Below are 23919 nucleotides of genomic sequence, written 5' to 3' on the forward strand. Positions count from 1 at the left end.
GGGCCGCAGCAATGGAGAGAATCACAAGGATCCAGAGATAGAGAACAGAAGGAAATCCATCATTTTACTCTTCAGTATATCAGGCAGTTTTATATTGTTATGGAGCGCAGAAGTTTTTTACTTTATCTCTCTGCGAACAACAAACGTCCAGTACTATACGGTCAGTGACATTGAATCAGCCGGATTCATGCTTCAACTTCTCAGTTCCTGCACCAACACGTGTATTTATGCTGTGACCCAGACTAAATTCAGAGAGGAGCTGAAGAACGGGGTGAAATACCCACTGAATCTAATTGCTAAATTAGTTAAATCATAGAAGCGTCTGAAGACTTTCCATCCGAAATTAAATAAAAAGTCAATTAGAGTCAATTAGAGTTTCACGTTTGGCGGTGGCCCAAGATGGGCGGTAGCAGATCGGGCGCCCGTTATTCACCGCGCCTGATTTTACTATCCATTGACATCAATGAGTTCACTAAAGTAACTGATATCAATCCAATACTTTAAATAAATTTGGAAATAGCAGACAGGAATTAAATTTTACCCGACAAATGCGGTGTTGTGAAATGATACAAGATGTGATTCTAACATGAAATTATTTGCTGTTATTAGTCTGGAAATAATATGATTTCAATATTAAATGTTTAATCCTGAAATGTATAAAAACAAATCCTCCGTTTCGGTTGATGATTATTTCCCATCACACACACTGCCCGGTGGGATGGACTGAGGGTGAGCTGTCAGGGTCAGACAGCGTCCTGTTCATTGGGACATTTGTTTTGACCAGAACAGAATAATAATGGAGCAACACCCGGACCGTTAATAACCGGTAAAATATTAATGTAATTTCAAACTCCAGTGGGGAGTTGCGGAGATCGTTTCCTCTCTGTGCTGCTGTGCAGCAATTTTTCCTCAGCATGGAGTTTAATGGGAAGTGAGGGTTTGCCTGGTTACACAGATCTTTCAGGAGATCTTTCTGAGATGATCAGGAGGCGGGAGATTTGTCATGGCCGCAGCAGGCCAAGGGAAAGCTCTCCCGCTCCTCCTTGCCCCACAAAATATAAGTTAAAAAGAAACTGTTCAGTGTTCTGGACCACTCAATGCCCATCGAAAGAGCGGCTCCTCCACCCATTTGTAACTAACATTAAATGGTGTCCCGTGTACGTCATAATACACTGATTTACATATTACACGTAACCTGACCGGAAACAGGTGAGTGTTGTTCCAGCCGCTCTCCTCAGGACCCGACCCCCGATGGCGGAGGCAGGAACGCCAGTGTTAAAGGGGCGGTAAGTGACCTGACACCATTTACTCGCCTCTACAAACCCATTTCCGCCAGGCTGGGATGCTTAAAATCGGCCACACCTTCCCTGACATACGCCTTAGTTTCAATCTTCGAAGCCCACAAGCTGGTCCATTTTCTCAAACTGCACCGGTTCACAACACATGAAGGGAAATTTTCACCATCGCAGAACTGGTAGAGCGGATCAACCGCCCCTAATAGAACCAGCCCGATTTTAATTTCTGCTCTTTCAGTTTACCGCCCAGGCAGTGAAGTTGAAATTACCCCCTATGTCGCTGATCCCAATATTCGACAGGTGCGTCAAAGAAATCAGACAGTGTTTGCCAAACATTAACATGAATGTGGGTTCATGGGGTATATTCGGGTAAAAGGTGATAACCCCCCTCCATAGAGACAAGACCCCTATACCATTGAGGTGAAGAGGGGTTCACCCCAACATCCCGGATAGACAGGACGCTGTTCTCTACGGGCAGTTCCCAGGGACGAACAGCAAGACAGATATCAACTGCTACTGGAAGACCATCAACTCGGCGAAGGAGTCCCTTTGTTCCTCCCGAAACCAACTGGTCTTCAAGCTGAAGGAGCTGTTCACGACCGAGTATTGCCACCTGGCACACTCCAAGGTCCAGGAGTACATGCTGTGGGACGCACTGAAGCGAGGTGCAAAGGATCTCTGGGGAAAGGCCACCGTGTAAGGCTATTTTACCTTGTATTGTGCAGCATGTATTAGAAAATATGTTCTGTGTTTTCAATTGTAATAATGGAATCGTAGCGTGTACGATATCTCTTCTATTGCTTTGAATTGCAACTGTGATATTTACATTGAGCTGTGTGCTTTCATGAATTTTATGAAATAAAGTATATCTTGAAATATTAAGAACATGTTCCAGTCTCACCGTGCCTGTTATTATTGGACAATGAACAGTGGAAATATTGACGGACAGTAAAGATGTGGGAGCTGTACAAAGAACATCTATTGCAGGCAACATGTGAGAAATAGGAGTATTTTCTTAATGGTGAGAAACTAGGGACTGCAGAGGAGCAAAGTGGTTTGGGTGTCCAGGGACACCAATCACTAAGAGTTCGCGCACATCCACAAAAAAAAAATCCCAATTTCTAGTCTGTCATATCCCAAGGTATCGCTATCAGATACTGAGCCAACTCTCTGGAGTTTGCTCATACAATCAGGCCCCACTGCCTCCCTTGCTGGTCCATTCCATACATCCAGCACCATCTGCCTTAAAATGCATTCAAGCACTGTGCTCATCCTGTGCCTCAGGGAGAGAAGACTAATAAATCAGGAGGACCCAGATCATCAGCCTAATGTGAGTTTGGACATTTCAGTTTTAATTCAGCTTATTGCATTTGCAATTTTTTCTCTTTTTTGTACATTTCTATTTTTATTTCATGGTTGCAGATTTTGCATTTTTGAACAAATTCTCCAAAACCTGTGCGCAGTGAGTGCTGACTCCGGGCCCTTTGATTGACAGCTCTCACCTTCACCCCCCGCCCGACCCCCCCCCCAACCCCGCACCCGGCCATCACTCCACCCCCGCCAAACGCCTCCTGGGCTGACTCCTCCCATCACGTGACACGCGGCAGCGTCTCTCATCTTTGCGCGTTGATGTCACGACGCGTACGTGCCGCATGCGCAGCGCGGTCCCTCTGCCGCGTTCCCTGCGGGCGGTGCTGTGGGCGGGGGCGAAGCCCACAGAGGGAGGGCCGGCACCGGGAGTGGCCTGAGAGGGGAGAGCGGGGTGGTGGGGGAGGGGGGGGGTGACGGGGGGAGTTACTCGGGGCCTCCTGCGGGCCCCGTGAATCTCCACTCTGTCAGCGGCCGGTGTCGAGCTGGGCTCGGGGGGGAGTCACTCTCCCGCCTCCCCGTCAAACGGGCCGTGGGTCGGAGCCCAAAAGTGAGCGAGAATCAAACAGCACAGAGAGAGGCCGCTCGGCCCATCGCGCCTGTGCCGGCTCTGTGAAAGAGGCCGCTCGGCCCATCGTGCCTGTGCCGGCTCTGTGAAAGAGCGATCCCATTAGTCCCACTCCCCCCTGCTCTTTCCCCACAGTCCCGCAAATTTCCCCCCTTCAAGGATTGACCCGATTCCCTTTTGAAAGTTATTATTGAATCTGCTCCCACCGCCCTTTCAGGCAGTGAATTCCAGATCAGAACAACTCGCTGCCCAAAAACATTCTCCTCATCTCCCTCTGGCTCTTTTCCCAATTCCCTTCAATCTGTGTCCTCTGGTTACCGACCCTCCCGCCAGTGGCAACAGTTTCTCCCCATCGACTCCATCAAAACCCCTCCTCATTTTCAACCCCTCTATTAAATCTTCCCTTAACCCTCTCTGCTCTAAGGAGAACAATCCCAGCTTCTCCAGTCTCTCCCGCTAACTGAAGTCCTTCATCCCCGGAATCATTCTGGTAAATCTCCCCTGAACCTTCTCTGCTCCAAAGGGAGTAATCCCAGCTTCTCTATTCTCTCCGTATAATAATTATTATTTATTAAGTGGGTTGTGCTGGGTATCTGGAAGCTGTAATTCGGTGAGTAGAAAGCAGTGGGAGGATAAGTCTGCAGATTGATTTTGGGAGATGGTGAAGACGGTGATCGTGGATTCAGACAATGGAGGGAGGTGGTCTTTGAGACCGTCCGTGCTCTGTTGTAAGATCTCACTGTGTGTGTCTTGTTCCAGCAGTTCCCATTTGTACCTGTGACCTGACTGGCGGTTTCTCCGAACTCGACTGCTGCTGTGACCCTGACTGTTCCCCCGCGGACACCAATGTCTTCTCCACCTGTCTGCCGGGCAGTGAACCGTAAGTTTCTGTTCGTGTGTTACTACATTGGCTCCCGGTCCGGCAAAGCCTCGATTTTAAAATCCTCATCCTCGTGTTCAAGTCCCACCATTGTCCTCTCCCCCTCCATATCTCTGTAATCTCTTCCAACCGATTTAATCTCCACGGACAACCCCATGTCATTCCACCCGATTATGGATTCTAACCCACCCATTTATCTCCTCCACAGCCCATGTAGACTGGAAGAATAGACAGTGCTGGGACAGTCAATCCTGTTATCGACACAGTCGGTGCCGGGACAGTCAGTCCTGTAAGACACATAATCAGTGCTGGGACAGTCGGTCGTCTGATACACACAGAGTCAGTGCTGGGACACTCAGTCCTCTGATACTCACAGTCAATGCTGGGATACAGATTCCTGTTATATCGTCAGAGCTGGGACGCTCAGTCCTGTTATATACACAGTCAGTGCTGCGACATTCAGTCTTTTTACATACACCGTCAGTGCTGGGACACTCAGTCCTGTTATGTACACAGTCGGTGCTGGGACACTCAGTCCTGTTATACACAATCGGATAAATAAATAACTTCAAGCAAAGAATCAAATCTCCAGGACCTGTTGGTTTCCACCCCAGGGTATTAAAGGAAACGGGAGGGGAAATTGCAGATGCATTAGTCATAATTTCCCAAAGCTCTCCGGACTCAGAAATTGTGCCCTTGGAGATGAAAATTGAAAACGTCACTCCGTTATATAAGAAAGGAGGGAGGAAGAAACCAGGAAAATACAGACCTGTCCATTTAAGGTCAGTTGTGGGGAAGTTACTGGAATCTATCATCAGAGACAAAATGATTGAGCACTTGATCAAGTCTGAGCTGATCAAAGAGAGTCAACATGGATTTGTGAAGGGCAGGTCATGTCTGACTAATCCAGTTGGATTTTTTGAGGTAATTAACAAGGTGGACAGGGGAGCGTCTATGGATGTTGTCTGTATGGACTTCCAGAAGGCATTTGATAACGTTCAGCACAAGAGATTAATAGAATCAATAAAAATACACAGAATTGATAGTGACCTTGTGACTTGTGTTGGAATTGGTTGGGAGGTCGGAGAAGAGAGTAGAGATAAAAGGAACGTTCGTTGATTGGCGGGATGTGAGAAGTGGTGACCCCCGGGATCTGTACTGGGGCCTCAGCTTTTCCCCATATTCATCAATAACTTGGATGAAGGAATAGAGAGTTGTAGATCCAAGTCTCCAGGTGACACTAAGTTAGGAGGCACAGTAAGTGGTGCAGATGGGAGCAGGAAGTTACAAAGGGATAGTTTAAGTGAATGGACAAACTGTGGCAGATGGAGTTCAATGTGGGGAAGAGTGAGATCATTCACTTTGGAAGCAAGAAGGAAACATTGGAGTATTTTCTTGAAGTGAGAGATTGGGATCGGTGGAGGAGCAAAGGGATTTGTGTGTCCATGTACTCAAATCACTAAAAGCTAGTGCACAGATACAAAAATAATCACAGACTAAAGGAATGTTGGCCTTTATCTCGAGGCCTGGAATACAAAGGGGAGGAAGTGACGCTTCAGTTCTACAGAGCCTTGGTCAGAGCCCATCTGGAGTACTGATCCTCACCAAGGATATATTGGCCTTGGAGGGGAGACAGTGCGGATTCACCAGAATGACACTGAGGCTTGAAGGGTCAAATTAATGAGGACCGGTTGTATTCCCTTGGTTTGCATTCCCTTGAGTTTAGAAGGTTGAGAGGTGATCTGATCCAGATATTTAAAATTATAAAGGGATTCGTTAGGGTAGAATTACAAACTATTTTCTCTGATGGGGGAATCCATAACAAGAGGGCATAAACTTAAATTTAGAGTTAGGGCGTCCAGGAGTGAAATCAGGAATCTCTTTCCCACACAAGGGTAGTGGAAATCTGCGCAGGCTGATTGAAGTGGACCCTGTGATATAATAGAATTTTCTGTCCTGTCAGCCTTGGACATCTTGTGGATCCATCTTTCAAAAAGGTGGAGGAACTCAGTTCTAAGATGGATTCCACTTACTTCATCATAAGTCCTCAATCACCTTGTCTTATCATCGAGATATCAAGGACGAGAAAGACTGTGTTTAAAAGAAAGCTGATTTATTTGACACTTTTACAGAATTCTAATACTGCAAACCTGTTAAATGGATTATTAACATCAGAAACAATCCCCAACTGCCAGAATGAACACGGTTGAGTCCTGCATGTGATTAACAGCAGTAATAACAGCAGAACCCTGCAGTCACATGTGAACTCGCTGGTGTATCAGTAGGCTGGATGACAGAGTGAATCCTTTCCCACACACAGAGCAGGTGAACGGCCTCTCCCCAGTGTGAATACGTTGGTGTCTCAATTGATCCCTTGTTCTTTTAAAGTTCTTCCCACAGTCAGAACATTCAAAGGGTCTCTTATCAGTGTGAACATGTTGATGTTCAATGAGGTAGGATGACCGAGTGAATCTCTTCCCACACACGGAGCAGGTGAACGGCCTCTCCCCATTGTGAATATGTTGGTGTGTTTGCAGGTTGGATGATTGACTGAATCTCTTCCCACACTCAGTGCAGGTGAACGGCCTCTCCCCACTGTGAGTACGTTGGTGTGTGAGTAGATCCTTTTTTCTTTTAAAGCTCTTCTCACAGTCAGAACATTTAAAAGGTCTCTTATCAGTGTGAACGAGTTGATGTGTCAGAAGGCTGGACGACTGAGTGAATCCCTTCCCACACACGGAGCAGGCGAACGGCCTCTGGCCAGTGTGAATTCGCTGGTGTCTCAGCCGGTGGGATGATCGAGTGAATCTCTTCCCACACACGGAGCAGGTGAACGGCCTCTCCCCAGTGTGAACTCGCTGGTGTATCAGTAGACTGGATGACTGAGTGAATCCCTTCCCACAAACGGAGCAGGTGAACGGCCTCTCCCCAGTGTGAACTCGCTGGTGTATCAGTAGACTGGATGACTGAGTGAATCCCTTCCCACACACAGAGCAGGTGAACGGCCTTTCCCCAGTGTGAGTGCGTTGGTGTGTCAGCAGATCACTTTTTCTTATAAAGCTCTTATCACAGACAGAACATTTGAAAAGTCTCTTATCAGTGTGAACAAGCTGATGTTCAATAAGGCTGGATGACTGAGTGAATCCCTTCCCACACACGGAGCAGGTGAACGGCCTCTCCCCAGTGTGAACTCGCTGGTGTGTCAGCAGGTTGGATGACTGAGTGAATCCCTTCCTACACTCAGTGCAGGTGAACGGCCTCTCCCCAGTGTGAGTGCGTTGGAGTTTCAGCAGCTCATTTCTGCTTTTTATACTCTTGTCACAGTCAAAATATTTAAGAGGTCTCTTATCAGTGTGAACAAGTTGATGTTCAATGAGGCTGGATGACAGAGTGAATCTCTTCCCACACATGGAGCAGGTGAATGGCCTCTCCCCAGTGTGAACTCGCTGGTGCGTCTGCAGGTGGGATGACTGAGTGAATCCCTTCCCACACACGGAGCTGGTGAACGGCCTCTCCCCAGTGTGTCTGCGTCGATGAGTTTCCAGCTGGGACGGGTAATTGAATCCCTTCCCACAGTCCCCACATTTCCACGGTTTCTCCATCATACGGGTGTCCTTGTGTCTCTCCAGGTTGGACGATCAGTTGAAGCCTCGTCCACACACAGAACATGTGTCCGGTTTCTCCCCGCTGTGAATGGTGCGATGTTTTTTTCAGGTTGTGGAACTGGTTAAAGCTCTTTCCACAATCAGTGCACTGGAGTTTACAAAAGTCCTCACTGTGAATACAGGATAGAAATTCAGAACAGGCAATTCTAGTTTCTATGGAACATTCTTCCTGCTCATTCCCCCAGACTGTAAATCCCCGTCTCACACACTCACCCTCCTCCCTGTGCTGAAACCCAAACCCATCGCACCATCTCCAACATTTGGGTTGGGTTGGAGGCCTTGAATCTGAGTTGGGAAATATAATTGGAGAAACATGATTCAATTTAGAAACTAAACTATTCAAAATCAAATAACATGGATTATTGTAATTAATGTAGTCCTTTCACGCCAAGTGGGAAAGAAGTGATATCTGGGCTGTGGATGAGTGTTTGCGCCCGGTTACACAGCGTGTCCCTCTCTCTCCGCTTCAAATTCGCTTCCTTTGGCTCACGGCCTCATTCACACATCCAACTGACTGCAGCCCTTTAAAGCTCCTCTGGAGTCATCCTTTGTTTATTTACTTGACCCATTACCACCCTCCTTTCCTTGCAGCATCATCCCTTTTTTTGCTTTATCACTCCTGCCCTCCACCCTATCACAGACCTTCCCTTTTGTTCTTTCCCTCCCCGCCCCCTCTTTCCCTGCCTCTCTCCTTGCTTAAAAACTGTTAATTCTTTCACTTCTTCAAGTTCTGACAAAACCTTAACACTAATCTGAAACGTTAACTCTGTTTCATTCTCCGCGGATGCTGCCTGACTTGCTGAGGATTTCTAGCATTTTCTCTTTATGTTTCACATTTCCAGCATCCGCAGTATTTTGCTTTTGATTGGTAAACCTCGCCCTTTCACACCCCATCACAGAAATATCGGCAAGAGGGTTTTACAATGGCGATAATCTTACCCAAAATGCCCCGCGTGGTAGAATACGGTCTATCTCAATTCGAAGGGGAGCAGCGCGCAGCCGCGGGAAGGGCCCATGGCCAGAGCATGCGCGGTGCTGGTCGGAGACAGTGAGCGGGGCCAAGCGGAGTCTCAGCAACACCGAGTGCGGCTCAGAACCCGAATCAGAGCCGGGGGGCCCGGCGGACGGGCGGCCCGGGTGCCCTTAGCACCATTAAACCCCTCACCCAGCGCCTCCCTCGTCCCACCCGCCGCTTCCCGGTTTCTTCTCCTGTTTCCACCGAGTCCGACTCGCGACAAACTGCAGGACCGAAGCGCTCCCAGAATGGAGGGCGGGCCTGGGGAGCATGCGCAGTCTGATTACGAAATCAGCGCCTTGGAGAGATAGAGGGTTTTCTAGGTCGCGGGGGATTGTGGGGCCTCCGGCCGCCATTAGTCACCGGGAGTCGGTCAGTGTTTTTTTGCCGACGTCGCGCACAGAAGCGTTTCTAGAAATACGGACTGAGGAATTGAGGGTCGGTTTGCTAAACAGACACTGAACTGTGTTTCACAAACATTTTTCCAGTTTCACAAACATTTTTCCTCGTGACCCAGTGGAAGGGAAACACTTCCCCCAGGGATCCAAAACAATAATATCTTCCGGCTGGAGTTTTCATCAAATCCCAATAAAGGTCAGTCCATGCTCTTCACTTCATTTCAAGTAATAACTAAAATTAAACATCGACGTTACTTGAAAAACATTTGAAATATTGTGCAAATAGAATAAAAAAAAGTTCAGGTTGAGTTTCACTTACTTAAGGTGACGGATGGGTCGGCCTGTTGTTCATGATCTCGTTCCAATCTGGATCACAAGATGAAAGCGCTCCACGCATATCAGGCACGGTTGATTCGGTTTCTTTCTCTTGTTTTTAACCTTCTCAAAGTCGAAAATCCCAGTTCGCAGATGTAGGTTTTTGTGAACGACAGGAACAACGGAACACTAATCTTACTTACAGTGGATCATCTGTGAAAGCACTGATCCAAAAATAAGACAAACTGAATGACTTGAGGCGTGTTTTCAGTGCGCTGTCACAGGAGAGTCGCACCAGCCCGTTTTCTTGATCAGGCATCAAATTTAGCTTCATTCTAGATTCAGGATTTTCGAAAGCAAAAGGATCTTTCACCCAACGCTTTTGCATCGAATTTTCAAATCCCTCTGCAGGGAAGTAGTGACTAAAATGTTCAGACAGAGCAGCGAAATGTAACTGTATGACACAGTTCATTTCATTCCCTTTATCTTCGTCGATACGGTTCTCTCCACCCCAGAGGGTTGTGGATGTTCAGTCGTTTAGTGTATTCAAGATTGAGTTTGATAGATTTTTGGACAAGACAATCAAGGGATATGGGGATCGGGCAGTTAAGAGCAGATGATCTATTGAATGGCGGAGCAGGCTCGAGGGGCCGTAAGGCCTACTCCTGCTCATATTCCTTATGTTCTTATCCTGCCAGAGGTGCGGTGCCCAGAACTGAACACAATACTCTAAATAAGCTCTAACCAGAGCTCTGAATAACTGTGACATAACTGCCACTCATTTTTATTTCCTGTCCCTTGAAATAAACATCAAAATACCATTACCATTTTAACTTATTTTTGCACCTTTTAGTGAATTCTGTACTTGATCTCATTAACCCCTCTGCTCATCCACAGTTCCTAGTTTCTTGCCCTTTAGAAAATACTCTGATCTATCTTTTTATGGTCCAAAGTGGATGATCTCACACTTCCCCACGTTGAACTCCATCTGCCACAGTTTTGCCCACTCACTGAATCTATCGATGTCCCTTTGCAACTTTCTGCTCCAATCTATAATGTTTACGGTGCTACCTAACTTAGTGTCATCAGCACACTTGGATATAAGGCTCTCTACATTAGAATATAAGAAATAGGAGCAGGAGTAGGCGATACGATACGCGAGCCTGCTCCGCCATTCAATCAGATCATGGCTGATCTTCGACCTCAACTCCACTTTCTCGCCCCATCCCCATGTACCTTGATGCCATTTGCGTCCAAAAATCTATCGATCTCAGCTTTGAATATATTCAACTACTGAGCATCCACAGCCCTCTGGGGTGGAGAATTCCAAAGATTCACAACCCTTTGAGTGAAGAATTTTTCCCTCATGTCGATGCTAAATGGCCGACCCCTGATCTTGATACTCTGACCTCAAGTTCTTGACTCTCCAGCCAGGGGAATCAGCCTCTCCGCATCTACCCTGTCAAGCCGTCTAAAAAATTGACACGTTTCAATGCGATCATCTCTCATTCTTCTAAACTCCAGCGAATATAGGCCAATTTTACACAATATGTCCTCATAGCACAATTGCAGCAAGTCCTTATTACTCTTATATTGCAACACCGTTGCAATAAAAGCTAACATATCATTTGCCTTCCTCGCTCTGGTTAGACCCTTGGTGGCTCACTATTTCCAGTATATTTGTCATCTATTCATTCTATAGGAAAAATAAATTAACGTTGAAAACATTTTGCTGTAATTATACCAGTTCATGTTTTGGAAACAATATCCAGCTGAACTGCAACAAATTCGATGGCAAACTTAATGATGGAAATAATTTAATAAGAATACTGAAATGCGATGGCCGGGAATCGAACCCGGGTCAACTGCTTGGAAGGCAGCTATGCTCACCACTATACCACCATCGCTGACAATCAGGGATGATCAAATTGCTCTCAAACATCAGACCCTGAACAGACACTGCAGGCTGTTCGATTTTGTTCTTCATTTCAACTGGTTTCTGACGGATCCTTTCTCGCTCTGTTGCAGTTCCCGTTTCCGCACAGTCGATGACGCCAACCCCCAATCAATGGAAATTACACAACAGCCAGTAATTCTTCACCTGATATCGGACTGAAGAGACAGTCGATACCTGCAATACTTGACCGGCTGGAAATACATTTTGCCGCAGCTCACATCAGCCATTGAGTAAAGTTAGATAATTACATTAAATCATTATGGAGACCTGACTACCAGCTGGGCACGAATGGCAGCTTCATATTCAAGTCTATAAGATCGTTAGAAAGGACAGAGAAATAGGGAAAGGAGGAGGAGCAGCAATATTACTAAAGGACAATATTACAGCCGTTCAAAGATAGAATATCAGTGAGGGTGAGCGGGCAGTGTAAACACTCTGAGAGAGACCCAAGGAGAGCAAGGTTCATGTAGTTGATGCAATATATTTGGATTTTCCGAAGGCCTTCGATAAGGTAATGCATTGTCCACTCATGGCTAAGTTCAGAGCACGTGGGTTCAGGGACAGGTGATAGAATGGTTTGCAAGCTGGCATCAAAACAGAAAACAGAGAATAGAGGTTAAGGGTAGTTACTCAGATTGTCAAAAAGGTGGGAAGTGGAGTTCCACAGGGATCGGTGTTAGGACCACCGTTCACAATTTACATGAACAATTCGGGACTCGAGAATCGGAAGTACAATTTCAAAATTTGTGGACAACAAATTGGGCGATGTAGTTAATACAAAGGAAGAATGCATCAAAATGCAAGAGGACATTAATAAAGTTGCAGAATGAAGAATAAGGAGGTCACACACTGCTTGGATAATAAGAGTCTAAACGGGCTGGAGGAGCAAATGGATCTCGTGGTACAGATATAAAAATTACTGAAAGTAGCGACGCAAGTTAATAAGGTCACAAAAAGGCAAATCAAACACTGGGATTCATTCTAGAGAGATAGAATTGAAAATCAAAGAAGTTATGTTAAACTTGTATGGGACTTTGGTTAGACCACACTTGGAGTACTGTGCACAGTTCTGGTCTCCATATTATATAAAGGACTTCGAAGGTGCAAAAAAGATTCTCATGATACGAGAAATGTGAGGATATTCTTATTGGGAAATGCTGAACAGACTGGGGGTCTTTTCACTCGAAAAGAGAAGGCTGAGGGGTGACTTGATAGAGGTCTTACGATAGGGTTTCATCAGGTAGACATAGAGAAAATGTTTCCACTTGTGGGGAGTCCAAAACTAAAGATAATAAATATAAAATAGTCGCTAATAAATCCAATAGGGAATTCAGGAGAAACTGCTTTACCCAAAGAGTGGTTAGAATGTGGAAAATACTACCGCAAGGAGCAGCTCAGGCAAATAGCACAGGTGCATTTAAGGGGAACCTCGATAAACACATGAGGAAGGAAGGAATCGAAGGGTATCCTGATAGAGTTAGATGAAGTAGGGAGGGAGGAGCCTCGTGTGGAGCATAAACGCCAACACAGACCAGTTGGGCCGAATGGCCTGTTTCTGTGCCGTAGTTTCGATGTAACTCGATGGAAAGGCTCTTTTCAGAGCCACCCACTGTATCTGTGAAAGGGCTGGTTACTGTCTGAAGGGAGATGCTGATATCATGCTACCAGCGTGGCTTTGAGCTGCTTTATTCTCGTTGTAGCCGAGATGAGGTATTAATGGGACTGGAGTCAGGGCACCGACCACAGTCCGGTAATTTAAATGGTGACTTATGGACCCCAGTCTGCACATCACCAGATTTCTTGTATTTATTTGAAATACTTGCCATGCTGGGCTCGTAAAGCATCACCAGAACTGCTCGACTAACCTTTCTACATCTGTGGGATTCAGCGCTTCGCTCCCTTTCTGTTCTATTTTGTTAGATTATTTACAGACCGCATTAAACACACTGGGGAATCATTGAAATGTAACTCTGTACAGAAACAAATAACAGTGAATTGCCTGGTGCTCAGGAGATCAGAAACATTACTCGCCTTTCGTCGTGTTGACGAATGAACCGAGTTTAGAGTCCAGCTATCCGCTTTGGTTCCATATGGGGGATTGAACAGAGAGGGAGGGAGCGGAGGAGACAGTGAAAAACAGAGCAGAGAGCGGCCTCTGATCTTCCAGCTCCACCTCCAGCTTTCTCCATCCGCCAATTTCAAACCGTTTATCGATAATAGAACCGAAACACAGCGCTCCGCACAAACCCTTACAGACTCGGGCTTCATATTCAAAGATTTCCAGAAATCCGGAGCTTTTAAATAAGCCCCGTTGCAATTAACAGTCAGTAATATTCCTGCCTAAATACAGTCCCTTCGTTAACAAGTCAACCTGCCTCCTTCCATTTCAGTCCCAGACCCGATTCTATCTCCCCACACATTCCCTCCCAGACGGGTTCAGCAGTTCACAAACACCTTATTCCAGCTGATGTTGAGAATCTCATCTGTTGGGGTTTGAGTTATGACGCGGGGTTTCTCCACCAGTGTTATCTTCTCACAGAGACACTTGCCCTCAATCTGTGAAAAGATTATGACCTTGAACTGGGACTGGAGCCAAACACATCCCCAGTTACAGTGAGGCCCGGCCCGGACATCCCATTCTCTCTGTTTTATATCAGACAATATCACACCTTCATGTCCAGCACTAGAGAAAGACAAACATACACTGTCAGTCTTACACTTCCTATCAGTGTGTTCATGGACAGCACCAGAAAGAGAGATAAAGCGAGACAGATACGGTGAGAGATAGCGCGGAGAGACACAGTGCCAGAGTATCAGTTGCAGACTGAGCTGCAAAGCTAAGTGTTATCCAGAAAGATCCCATTGGAGAGACAAAAGATGCAATCTCATCTCTCACTGATATTGGACCAGAGGCAGACACACAATTAATCCCACCCTCAGTTCAGAGAGTGAAAAAACAATGGGCCACATTTAACCCTCTCTTGCCTGTTGTACTTTATTCTGTTTTGCAGCACAGGGACGTTCGCTATTACTCTCAGTCATCGAGAGTATTACTCTGATTAAATTAATCTGGGACTTCTGCTATCGGATATTAATCCTACATGGTCCCGACAAACACACCGACTCACTCTTTCCTCCATGTTTTTCCAGGATTGGTTTGAGAAATCCTTCCTCTCGTTTCTTCCTCACGCGTCAGTTTTATCATAAAAGGGTCCAAGAATGAACAGAGCCCATTGGCTCATTTCAGAGCCGCCCACTTTATCACTGAAAGGCTCTTTACCATCAAAAGATACCGAGAGAAACAGCAGGGATGGAAACATCTAGTTTAATAGTTAGAGATTGTAAAGTCAGTCTGGATTCCAGCGTTAGGCACTGGTGGAATCCCATCTGTTTTCCATTCTGGTGCCTGTTCCTGCACTGCCTGTGGACCCCATTCCCTCTGACCTTTCCCCCAGACCCACTTCCTTTGCTCAGACTCTGAAAAATTCCAATTGGGGAAAGTTTCCATCGATTTTTGTATTGGGAATTAAACCAGATATCTGCGCATGCGTGACTCAGCCCCGCCCCCAGCGCTGGTTGTTGGTGAGCAGAAGAGCGCATGCGCGCTGCCCTCCCCCAGCTCGGCCTGTGGGCGCCATTCCCTCAGTGAGCGGAAGAAGATGGTTTAAAACAGCCGGGAATGGAGAGATCACGGCCCCCGGGGGAAGGGAGCAAAGAGCAGCCTCGTTACAGCAGCTCATCGCTTCGGGACCGTGTCCGCAGATGGGCTCAGAGATCGGCATTGAGTCCGGGGGAAGGTCAGGGGGAGTCCGGGGGCTGTTTGTAAGAGGCGGAGTGGATCAGGAACTGGTCCCGGAACATGGAGTGAGCGGGGGAAGGGAGAGGTCATTCTCGGGCTGTGTGTGTCCAGGGTGTGTCCAGGGTAAGGGGGACAGAATGGGAAGAACCTGCTATTTAAAATTATTGCTGCTTTCTCTCCCCAAATCAGCAGTGAATGTTCCTGGTTTAGTTCCAGTCTCACGCTGTTTATTGTTATTGGACAGTGAAGAGTGGAAACAGAGCCGGACAGTAAGGATGTGGGGAGTTATACAAAGAGCGTCTATTGCAGGCATCAGGTGAGAAGTGTGAAGGACACATTTCAAACAGCGGTTGTTTGCTTTCAGTTGAACGGTTTGTCCCATTGTAAACAATTTTACAACACCAAGTTATAGTCCAGCAATTTTATTTTAAATTCACAAGCTTTCGGAGGCTGCCTCCTTCCTCAGGTGAACGGTTTGTCCCATGGGAGAGGAGATGAGAAAACTGACCTGTACAAAGGTCCCTGCCCCATCGGGTAGTCCCATTCATTGATCAGTGGAGGGGTTGGGTTGTGTCTGGATGTCACGAAATTGTTTTAAAATCACCCAACACACCTGGTGTGCAGAAGCTGAGTGCTGCAGTACTGCAGTGGAGTTGGACAATGACACCGTTTGTATCACTGGTTTTCATTTGTGGATATTCAAAATAATTATTGACAGAGATATTTAACTGATCACTTCTGTATTTTCTACCTCACCCGTTCTTGAGTTACAAGATATATGTTTCTTTCTACAGGCAAACCCTTGAAGGAGCCAGAATGAAAGTGAAGTTTCCTCCATCCGAGGCAAAGGAACAGTGCAGCCAGCTCCTTCTCACACACAGTAAGTACATTATCACTCACAGAGCACAGAGACACAGACAGATCATCAGTTCCACAGTCTCAGACAGCAGAAGTAGTCAGTCCCACACTGATCCCACGTTCCAGAGACACATTTTCAATCCAACATTCAAACAGTGCAGGTGAGGCAGACACTGTTCCATTTCCCCCTCACTCAGTCCCGCTGACAGGTGGATACAAAAATCCCAGTCCAAAGTCATGCTTTCAGATTGTCAATTTCAAAAAAGGACAACTTTCGCCATGAATTAAATCCCAGATACCTCAAGATTCCAATTGTATGCTAGCCCAAAACTCTCTCTCACACACACGTGAGTTTAATACATGAAGTATCCATTCGAATTGTGTGCCATTCGAATACAAATTGCAAGTCCAAAACTCATGTACATTATCAGATTGAGCAATGCTGTGACAGTGTAACCTGAGAAACACATATACTATGAGTTTATTATAAACAGGTATCTATAGATTTAAAGATAGAGTATCAATTCTATTCGCACAGACCGAGATACACATTACACAAGAGTCCAAAAATCTTATAAAATAAAACTTAAAGAGGCAGTATCAATTCCTTTAGTGCAGTCAGATCTACACATTATATACCAATTCAAAAATGTCACTATATCAGGTTGAAAGATATATTATCATTCACAATATTGCTCACAGAGATACAGATTTAATTCTAATCCAAAATCACACAAATTATCTGAGTAAAACCTCCAGCATAAAATCCGAAAGTGTATCCATATTTACCAATTAAATAATGAGAACAACTACTTAAACATTAAGATATTAAAGGTACAGCATTGAATACCATAATGTAATCTGAGAGAATAATTATGGACAGATACAGAATGAATCCCACACTCACATACCGTTCCAGAGACTGACAGATGCAGAAAGAATCCCATGCTCACATACAGTACTAGAAGTTGCCAGACACAGAATGAATCCCTCACTCAAGTATGGTACCAGAGATGACAGAAACAGAATGTATCCCACACTCACAGAGTATCAGGGACTGACAGTCACAGAATGAATCTCACAATCACACTACTGCAGACTGAGTTACATTTTACATACCAGTTCAAAGATATCATGGTGTCAGATTGAAAGATACAGTATAAATTCCATTAGTGCAGACTGAGCTACATATTAATGTGCAGCTCAATCTGAGCCAATGGTATTGGTACTGTTTATTTCAGTATAATACTCTATGAGTATTAGTAAATACTCATAGAGTATTATACTGAAATAAACAGTACCAATACCATTGGTTCAGATTGAGCTACACATTACATACTAGTCCAAAAACCTCAAATGATCAGACTGGAAGATACAGTATCAATTCTATTAGCACTGCCTGACCTGTACATTACATACCGGACTGAAAATACCATACAGTATTAGACTGAAAGATACAGTATCAATTCCATCAGTGCAGACTGAGCCACACATTATATAGCAGTCCAAGAATCTCATACCCTATCAGACTCAAAGATACAATATCAATTCCATAGCACGTACTGAGCTCCATGTTACTCACCAGTCCAAAAATCACATAGAATATCAGATTGAAAGATTCAGTATCACTTCCATTATTGAAGACTGAGCTGCACATCACATTCCTGTCCAAAAATCTAATACAGCGTCAGACTGATAGATACAGTATTAATTCCTTTAGTGCAGGCTGAGCTACTTATTACATACCAGTCCAAAAATCTCATACAATATTAGATTGAGATACAGAATTAATCCCATTATTGCAGACTGAGCTAAACATAACATACCAATCCAATAATTTCACTGTGAACAGATTGAAAGGTACATAATCTCTGAACTCTATTGTGAATGATAAAAATGTAATACTACTCCAAAACTCACACATGTTTGATTAAAGAAAATCGAGAAGTGTGTCCATATTTACAAATTAAACACTAGACAAAGAACTGTATATAATTTAAAGTATTAAAGATACAGTTTCAAATCCGATACTGTAAACTGAAATAAAAATACAGAATGAATTCAGACTTGCACATTGTCTCAGAGACTGAATTACAGAATGAATCCCACACTGAGATAATGTAGCAGATAATTTCAGATACAGAATGAATCCCACACTCACACACAGCACCAGAGACTGACAGATCCAGAATGAATCCCACACTCACACACAGCACCAGAGACCTGCAGATACAGAATGAAACCCACACTCACACACAGTACCTGAGACCTGAAGATACAGAATGAATCCCATACTCACACACAGTACAGAGATTGACAGACACAGAATGAATCCCACACTCACACACAGTACCACAAACTGACAGATACAGAATGAATGTCACAGTTACATTACTGCAGACTGAGTTACACTTTACAGACCAGTCCAAAGATCTCATAGTGGCAGATTGAAAGATACAGTATCAATTCATTAGTGCAGACTGAGCTGCATATTACATATGAGTCCAAAAATCACAAATGATCAGACTGGAAGATATAATTTAAATTCTATTAGCACCGCCTGAGCTCAACTTTATATATCAGTCCAACGGTTCAAGAAGGCGGCTCACCACCACCTTCTCGAGGGCAATTAGGGATGGGCAATAAATGCCGGCCTTGCCAGCGACGCCCACATCCCGTGAATGAATAAAAAAAAACAATCTCATAGAATATTAGACTGAAAGATACAGAATCGATTCAATTAGTGCAGACTGAGCCACACATTATACAGCAGTCCAAGAATCTCATACCCTATCAGACTCAAAGATACAATATCAATTCCATTAGCACAGACTGAGCTGCACGTTACTCACCAGTCCAAAAATCTCATACAGTATCACATTGAAAGATTCAGTATCGATTCCATTAGTGCAGACTGAGCTATAGATTGCATTCCAGTCCAAAAATGTAATACAGTATCAGACTGATAGATACAATATCAATTCATTTCGTGCAGGCTGAGCTACATATTACATACCAGTCCAAAAATCACAAACAGTGTTAGCTTCAGATACACAATTAATCCCATTATTGCAGACTGAACTACACATTACATATCAGTCCAGTAATTTCATCGTGAACAGATTGAAAGGTACATTATCATTCACAATAGAGTTCAGAGATTAAGATGTAATAATACTCCAAAACTCACACATGTCGTTTGATTCAAGAAAATCAAAATGTGTATCCACATTAACAAATTAAATGCTCGATGAAGAACTGTATATAATTTAAAGTCTGAAAGATAAAGTTTCAATACAATATTGTAAACTGAAATAAGAATACAGAATGAATCCAGACTTGCACATTGTCACAGACATTGAATTACAGAATGAATCCCAAACTGAGATAAAGTAGCAGAGAATGGCAGATACAGAATGTATCCCACACACAGACAGTACCAGAGACTGACAGGTACAGAATGAATGCATCACTTATATGGAGACTGACAGATACAGAATACACCCCACTCTCATACACAGCACCAGAGATACAGATACAGAATAAATCCCAGTCTCATATACAGTACCAGAGACTGACCTCTGCTGGTGGTAAGCGACAACTATAATGAGGGAACAGATTCACATTGTCTGTCATGGTGACAGAAAGAGGACAGTGTGCAATGTGAGGGAAGTTTCTGCCTGTAACGTTTACTCTCGTATTTTTGCACTTTTTGACGATGAAAAATGAATACAATTGATTCATAATAAAGTTTTTGTTTCACTCATTCGATAGTTGTGAATTTGCCCCATTATATTTCACTGTACATTGCGCAGTATTTCTCTCTGATTTCTCACGACACGATTTACATTGCTCCTCTACCCCATTTAGACTCTTATTTTCTATGCAGTATGTGGCCTCCTTATTCCCCTTAGCGAAATGCCCCACCTCACACCTTTCTATATTGAAATTCAATGGCCATTTCCACTGCCATTCTGCAAGTTTATTTTGTCCCAGTCTTCCTCGGTATTGACTGTACCCCGTAAATCAATTACAATAATTTAACACACTATTATAACTAATGTTTGGTCTAACAAAATGTACTTGCAGCTCGTCTCCATTCTCACGTTTTCGAAATCCCACCCGTGCAATATAATGTGAAGAATGAGTTTATCTTCTGTCCCTCTCTCATCTGTAAACTTCAATGACCCGGGGTTTGGGGACATCTACTGGCCGGAAGCAGAACTGCAACAGTTCGGAACAAATTGCTGAAACCGGACAATGTGCAGTGTGAGCGTGTTTGTGATTGGTGGCAGGTATTAAATCTGTTTTTTTAAACCTGCCCATTAACCTTTAGTGTTTGTTAATGAACAGTAAACAGAGCCGGAGAGTAAGGATGTGGGGAGTTATACAAAGAGCATCTATTGCAGGCATCAGGTGAGAAGTTTGAAGGACACATTTTAAACAGTTGCTGTTTTGATTTGGTTGAACAGTTAGTCCCAAGGGAGAGGGAAATAGAAATCTGATATGTGCAAAGATCCCTGCCCCATCGGGTAGTCCCATTCATTGATCAGTGCAGTGGTTGGGTTGTGCCTGGACGTCACAAAATTATTTTAAAACAGCCCAACACACCTGGTGTGCAGAAGCTGAGTGCTGCAGTACTGCAGTGGAGTCAGACACTGACACTGTTTGTATCACTGGTTTTCATTTGTGGATATTACAATGATTATTAACAGAGAGATTCAATCGATCACTTTTGTATTTTCTACCTCACCTGTTCTTCAAATTACAAGAGATACTTTTTCTTCTGACAGGCAAATCCTTGAAGAACCCGGAATCAGTGTGATGTTTACTCCACTCGAGGCACAAGGAACAGTGCAGCCAGCTCCTTCTCACACACAGTATGTATATTATCACTCACAGAGCACAGAGATACAGACAGGTCATCAGTCCCACAGTCTCAGACAGCAGAAATAGTCAGTCCCACACTGATCCCAATCCAACAGTCAAACAGAGCAGGAGAGACAGACGGAATTTCCATATCACAACAACTCTGTACAGCTGACTGGCAGATAAATAATTCCCAGTCCAAAATCACACCCAGTATCAGATTGAAAGGCACTGTGTCAATCTCACATTAGTTCAGCCTTAGCTACAAATTAACTACCAGATAGAACACGGTACCAATTGATAGGTACAGAATGAATCTCAATAGTGTACTCCAAGATTCAAATTAAATACCAGCCCACAACTCACACACATTATGAGTTTAAAGATGCAGTATTCATGACAATATTGTACACTGAGATACAAATTGGATACCAGTTCAGATGTTACCCATATTTGACTCACATTTTTGTACAAAATCCTCACAGTTTCAGAATGAAATGTACAGTTTCAATTCCTTTACTGCAGACTGAGGTACACATTAGATACCAGTCCAAAATTCTCAAACAGTATCAGATTGAAAGACAATGTATCAATCCCATTAGAGCAGACTGAGCAACACATCACATACCAGTCCAAAAATCTCAGTGTCAGGTTGAAAGATACAGTATCAATCCCATTAGTGCAGATTGAGCTGCACATTATATACCAGTCCAAAATTCTCATGCAGTATTAGACTGAAAGATATAGTATCGATTTTGTTAGTACAGACTGACCGACACGTTACATACCAGTACACAAATCTCACACAGTATCTGACTGGAAGATACAGTATTAATTCCATTAGTGCAGACTGAGCTACACCTTACAAACCAGTCTAAATGTATTGCACAGTGTCAGACTGAAAGGTACAGTATGAATTCCATTAGTGCAGACTGAGCTACACATTATATACCGTCCAAAATTCTCATACATCATCATACTGAAACAGACAGTGTGAATCCAATTAGTGTAGACTCAGCTACACATTGGAAACCAGTCCAAAAATCTCTCGCAGTGTCTGACTGAAAGTTAAGAGTGTCAATTCCATTAGTACAGGCTGAACCACACATTACATACCAGTCCAAAAATCTCATACAGTGTCAGATTGAAAGATACAATATCAATTCCATTAGCCCAGACTGAGCTACACAATAAATACCAGTCCAATAATTTCACAGTAAAAGATTGAAATGTAAATTATCTTCACAGAGATTAAGATGTAATCCTACAACAAAACTCACACACGTTGTTTGATTTAAACAAAATCCAAAAGTGTATCCATATTTACAAATTAATGCTAGATGAAAGATTTGCATACATTAATGAATTAAAGATACAGTTTCAAGCAACATACTGTAACCTGAAATAACATCACAGAAGGAATCCAGACTTGCACTTTGCCCAGAGACTGAGTTACAGAATGAATCCCACACTGTGATAAAATATCAGAGACTGCCAGTCACAGAATGAAACCCACACTCATACACATTCCCAGAGATTGACAGATACAGAATGAATCTCACACTCACAGAATGTACTGGAGGCTGATGGATATAGATTGAACATCACACTCATATACGGTACCAGAGACCGACAGGCAGAGAATTAATCCCACACTCACATACAGTCTGACATCTACTGGCCATAAGTGAGAACTGTAACAGAGTGGAACAAATTCACATTATCTGTCGTTGTTGCAGATTCAGGACAATGTGCAATGTGAGGAAATAGTTTCTCTCTGTAACTTCTAATCTCGTATTTTTTCATATTTTGTTAGTGAAAAATTAGACAATTGATTCATAATAAAGTATTTGTTTTGCTCAATCGAAAGTTGCCCCATTATATTTCACTCTACATTGCGCAATATTTCTGTCTGATTTCTCAGGACACAATTTATATTAATTCAAATAAACCGAACTGAAACACAAATAAAAACTGAGCGCTAATCTGGAAGTTTCAACGGCGACCGTCAGAAGTGAAAGGGATAAAATATAGAAAAAAATAAAACTGAAAATGCTGGAATGACTCAGCAGGTCCGGCAGCATCTGTGGAGAAGGGAAGCTCGGGTTAACGGTTCAGGACGATGACCCTTCTATAGATCAGAAAGGTTAATCCGACATAATTTAAATAAGGAACGGGAATCAGCAGAGGGAAAAACTTCAGAAAATCAATTAATTTCACTGAATCCGGGCAATTGTGTCCCGTATCCACTGTACAGATCAGGGCAAATAATAATACAAAGGAACAGAGTTAAATTCAACGTTATGGGGGAAATAAATTAATTTAAAACATTTTTAATCTAAATTAGACCCGTTTGTATTTTGGAAACACTATCCCTCTGAACATCATCAAATTCGGTTCCAGTCTTGGTGTTTCTGAATTCAGCGTGCTGGGATTCAAACCTGTTGTAATTAACTGCTTGGAAGGCAGCTATACTCACCATTATAGCACCTTATTTCACCAGGAGGGAGAAATGGAATGTTTCTGTGGAGTTTGGGACTGAATTGCTCCCTTTGGGTTTCTGGCACTTTAATCATAGACAATAAATATTTCCCAAACATCAGCCCCTGAACAGACACAACAAGCTGATGGAATTTCTCTTTAATAGATAATAAATAAGAGGATGACAAAAGCGAATAGGAAGAGGTTGGGAAGAAGTCACAAAAACAATTAGGGAAGGAAACAGGAACCACGAAATCAAATTATCAAGGAATATCAAAAGAAATAATAAATTGTTCCACAGACACAAAAATAACAAAAGGAAAATCAGAATATCTTGAGGGTCACCCGGGGATTCACAAGATAAACTGACAGGTAACGTTAGCGAAATGGCAGAAATATTGAGGTTTGGGGACATCTACTGGCCGGAAGCAGAACTGCAACAGTTGGAACA

General features: G+C 43.7%; 2 protein-coding genes and 1 non-coding gene across 3 annotated transcripts in view; 1 reads left to right on the plus strand and 2 right to left on the minus strand.

The window, feature by feature from the left end:
* The window catches only part of LOC137316691 (zinc finger protein 585A-like), a 221997-nt gene that overhangs the window by 124113 nt on the left and 73965 nt on the right, over positions 1-23919 (plus strand). The gene's annotated exons all lie outside the window — the stretch shown is intronic.
* LOC137316669 (zinc finger protein 271-like) lies at positions 6236-9892 on the minus strand. The gene is made up of 4 exons (XM_067980515.1): positions 9800-9892; positions 8942-9052; positions 6827-7623; positions 6236-6742 (listed from the first exon to the last, which is right to left on the minus strand). The coding sequence occupies exons 1-4, from the start codon at positions 9890-9892 to the stop codon at positions 6367-6369; spliced, it is 1377 nt and encodes a 458-aa protein (XP_067836616.1). The 3' UTR covers positions 6236-6366.
* Positions 11340-11411, minus strand: trnag-ucc (transfer RNA glycine (anticodon UCC)). The gene has a single exon. It is a non-coding gene; the product is annotated as a tRNA-Gly (tRNA).

Source organism: Heptranchias perlo, unplaced genomic scaffold (genome assembly GCF_035084215.1).
Source record: "Heptranchias perlo isolate sHepPer1 unplaced genomic scaffold, sHepPer1.hap1 HAP1_SCAFFOLD_60, whole genome shotgun sequence".
Lineage (NCBI taxonomy): Eukaryota > Metazoa > Chordata > Chondrichthyes > Hexanchiformes > Hexanchidae > Heptranchias > Heptranchias perlo.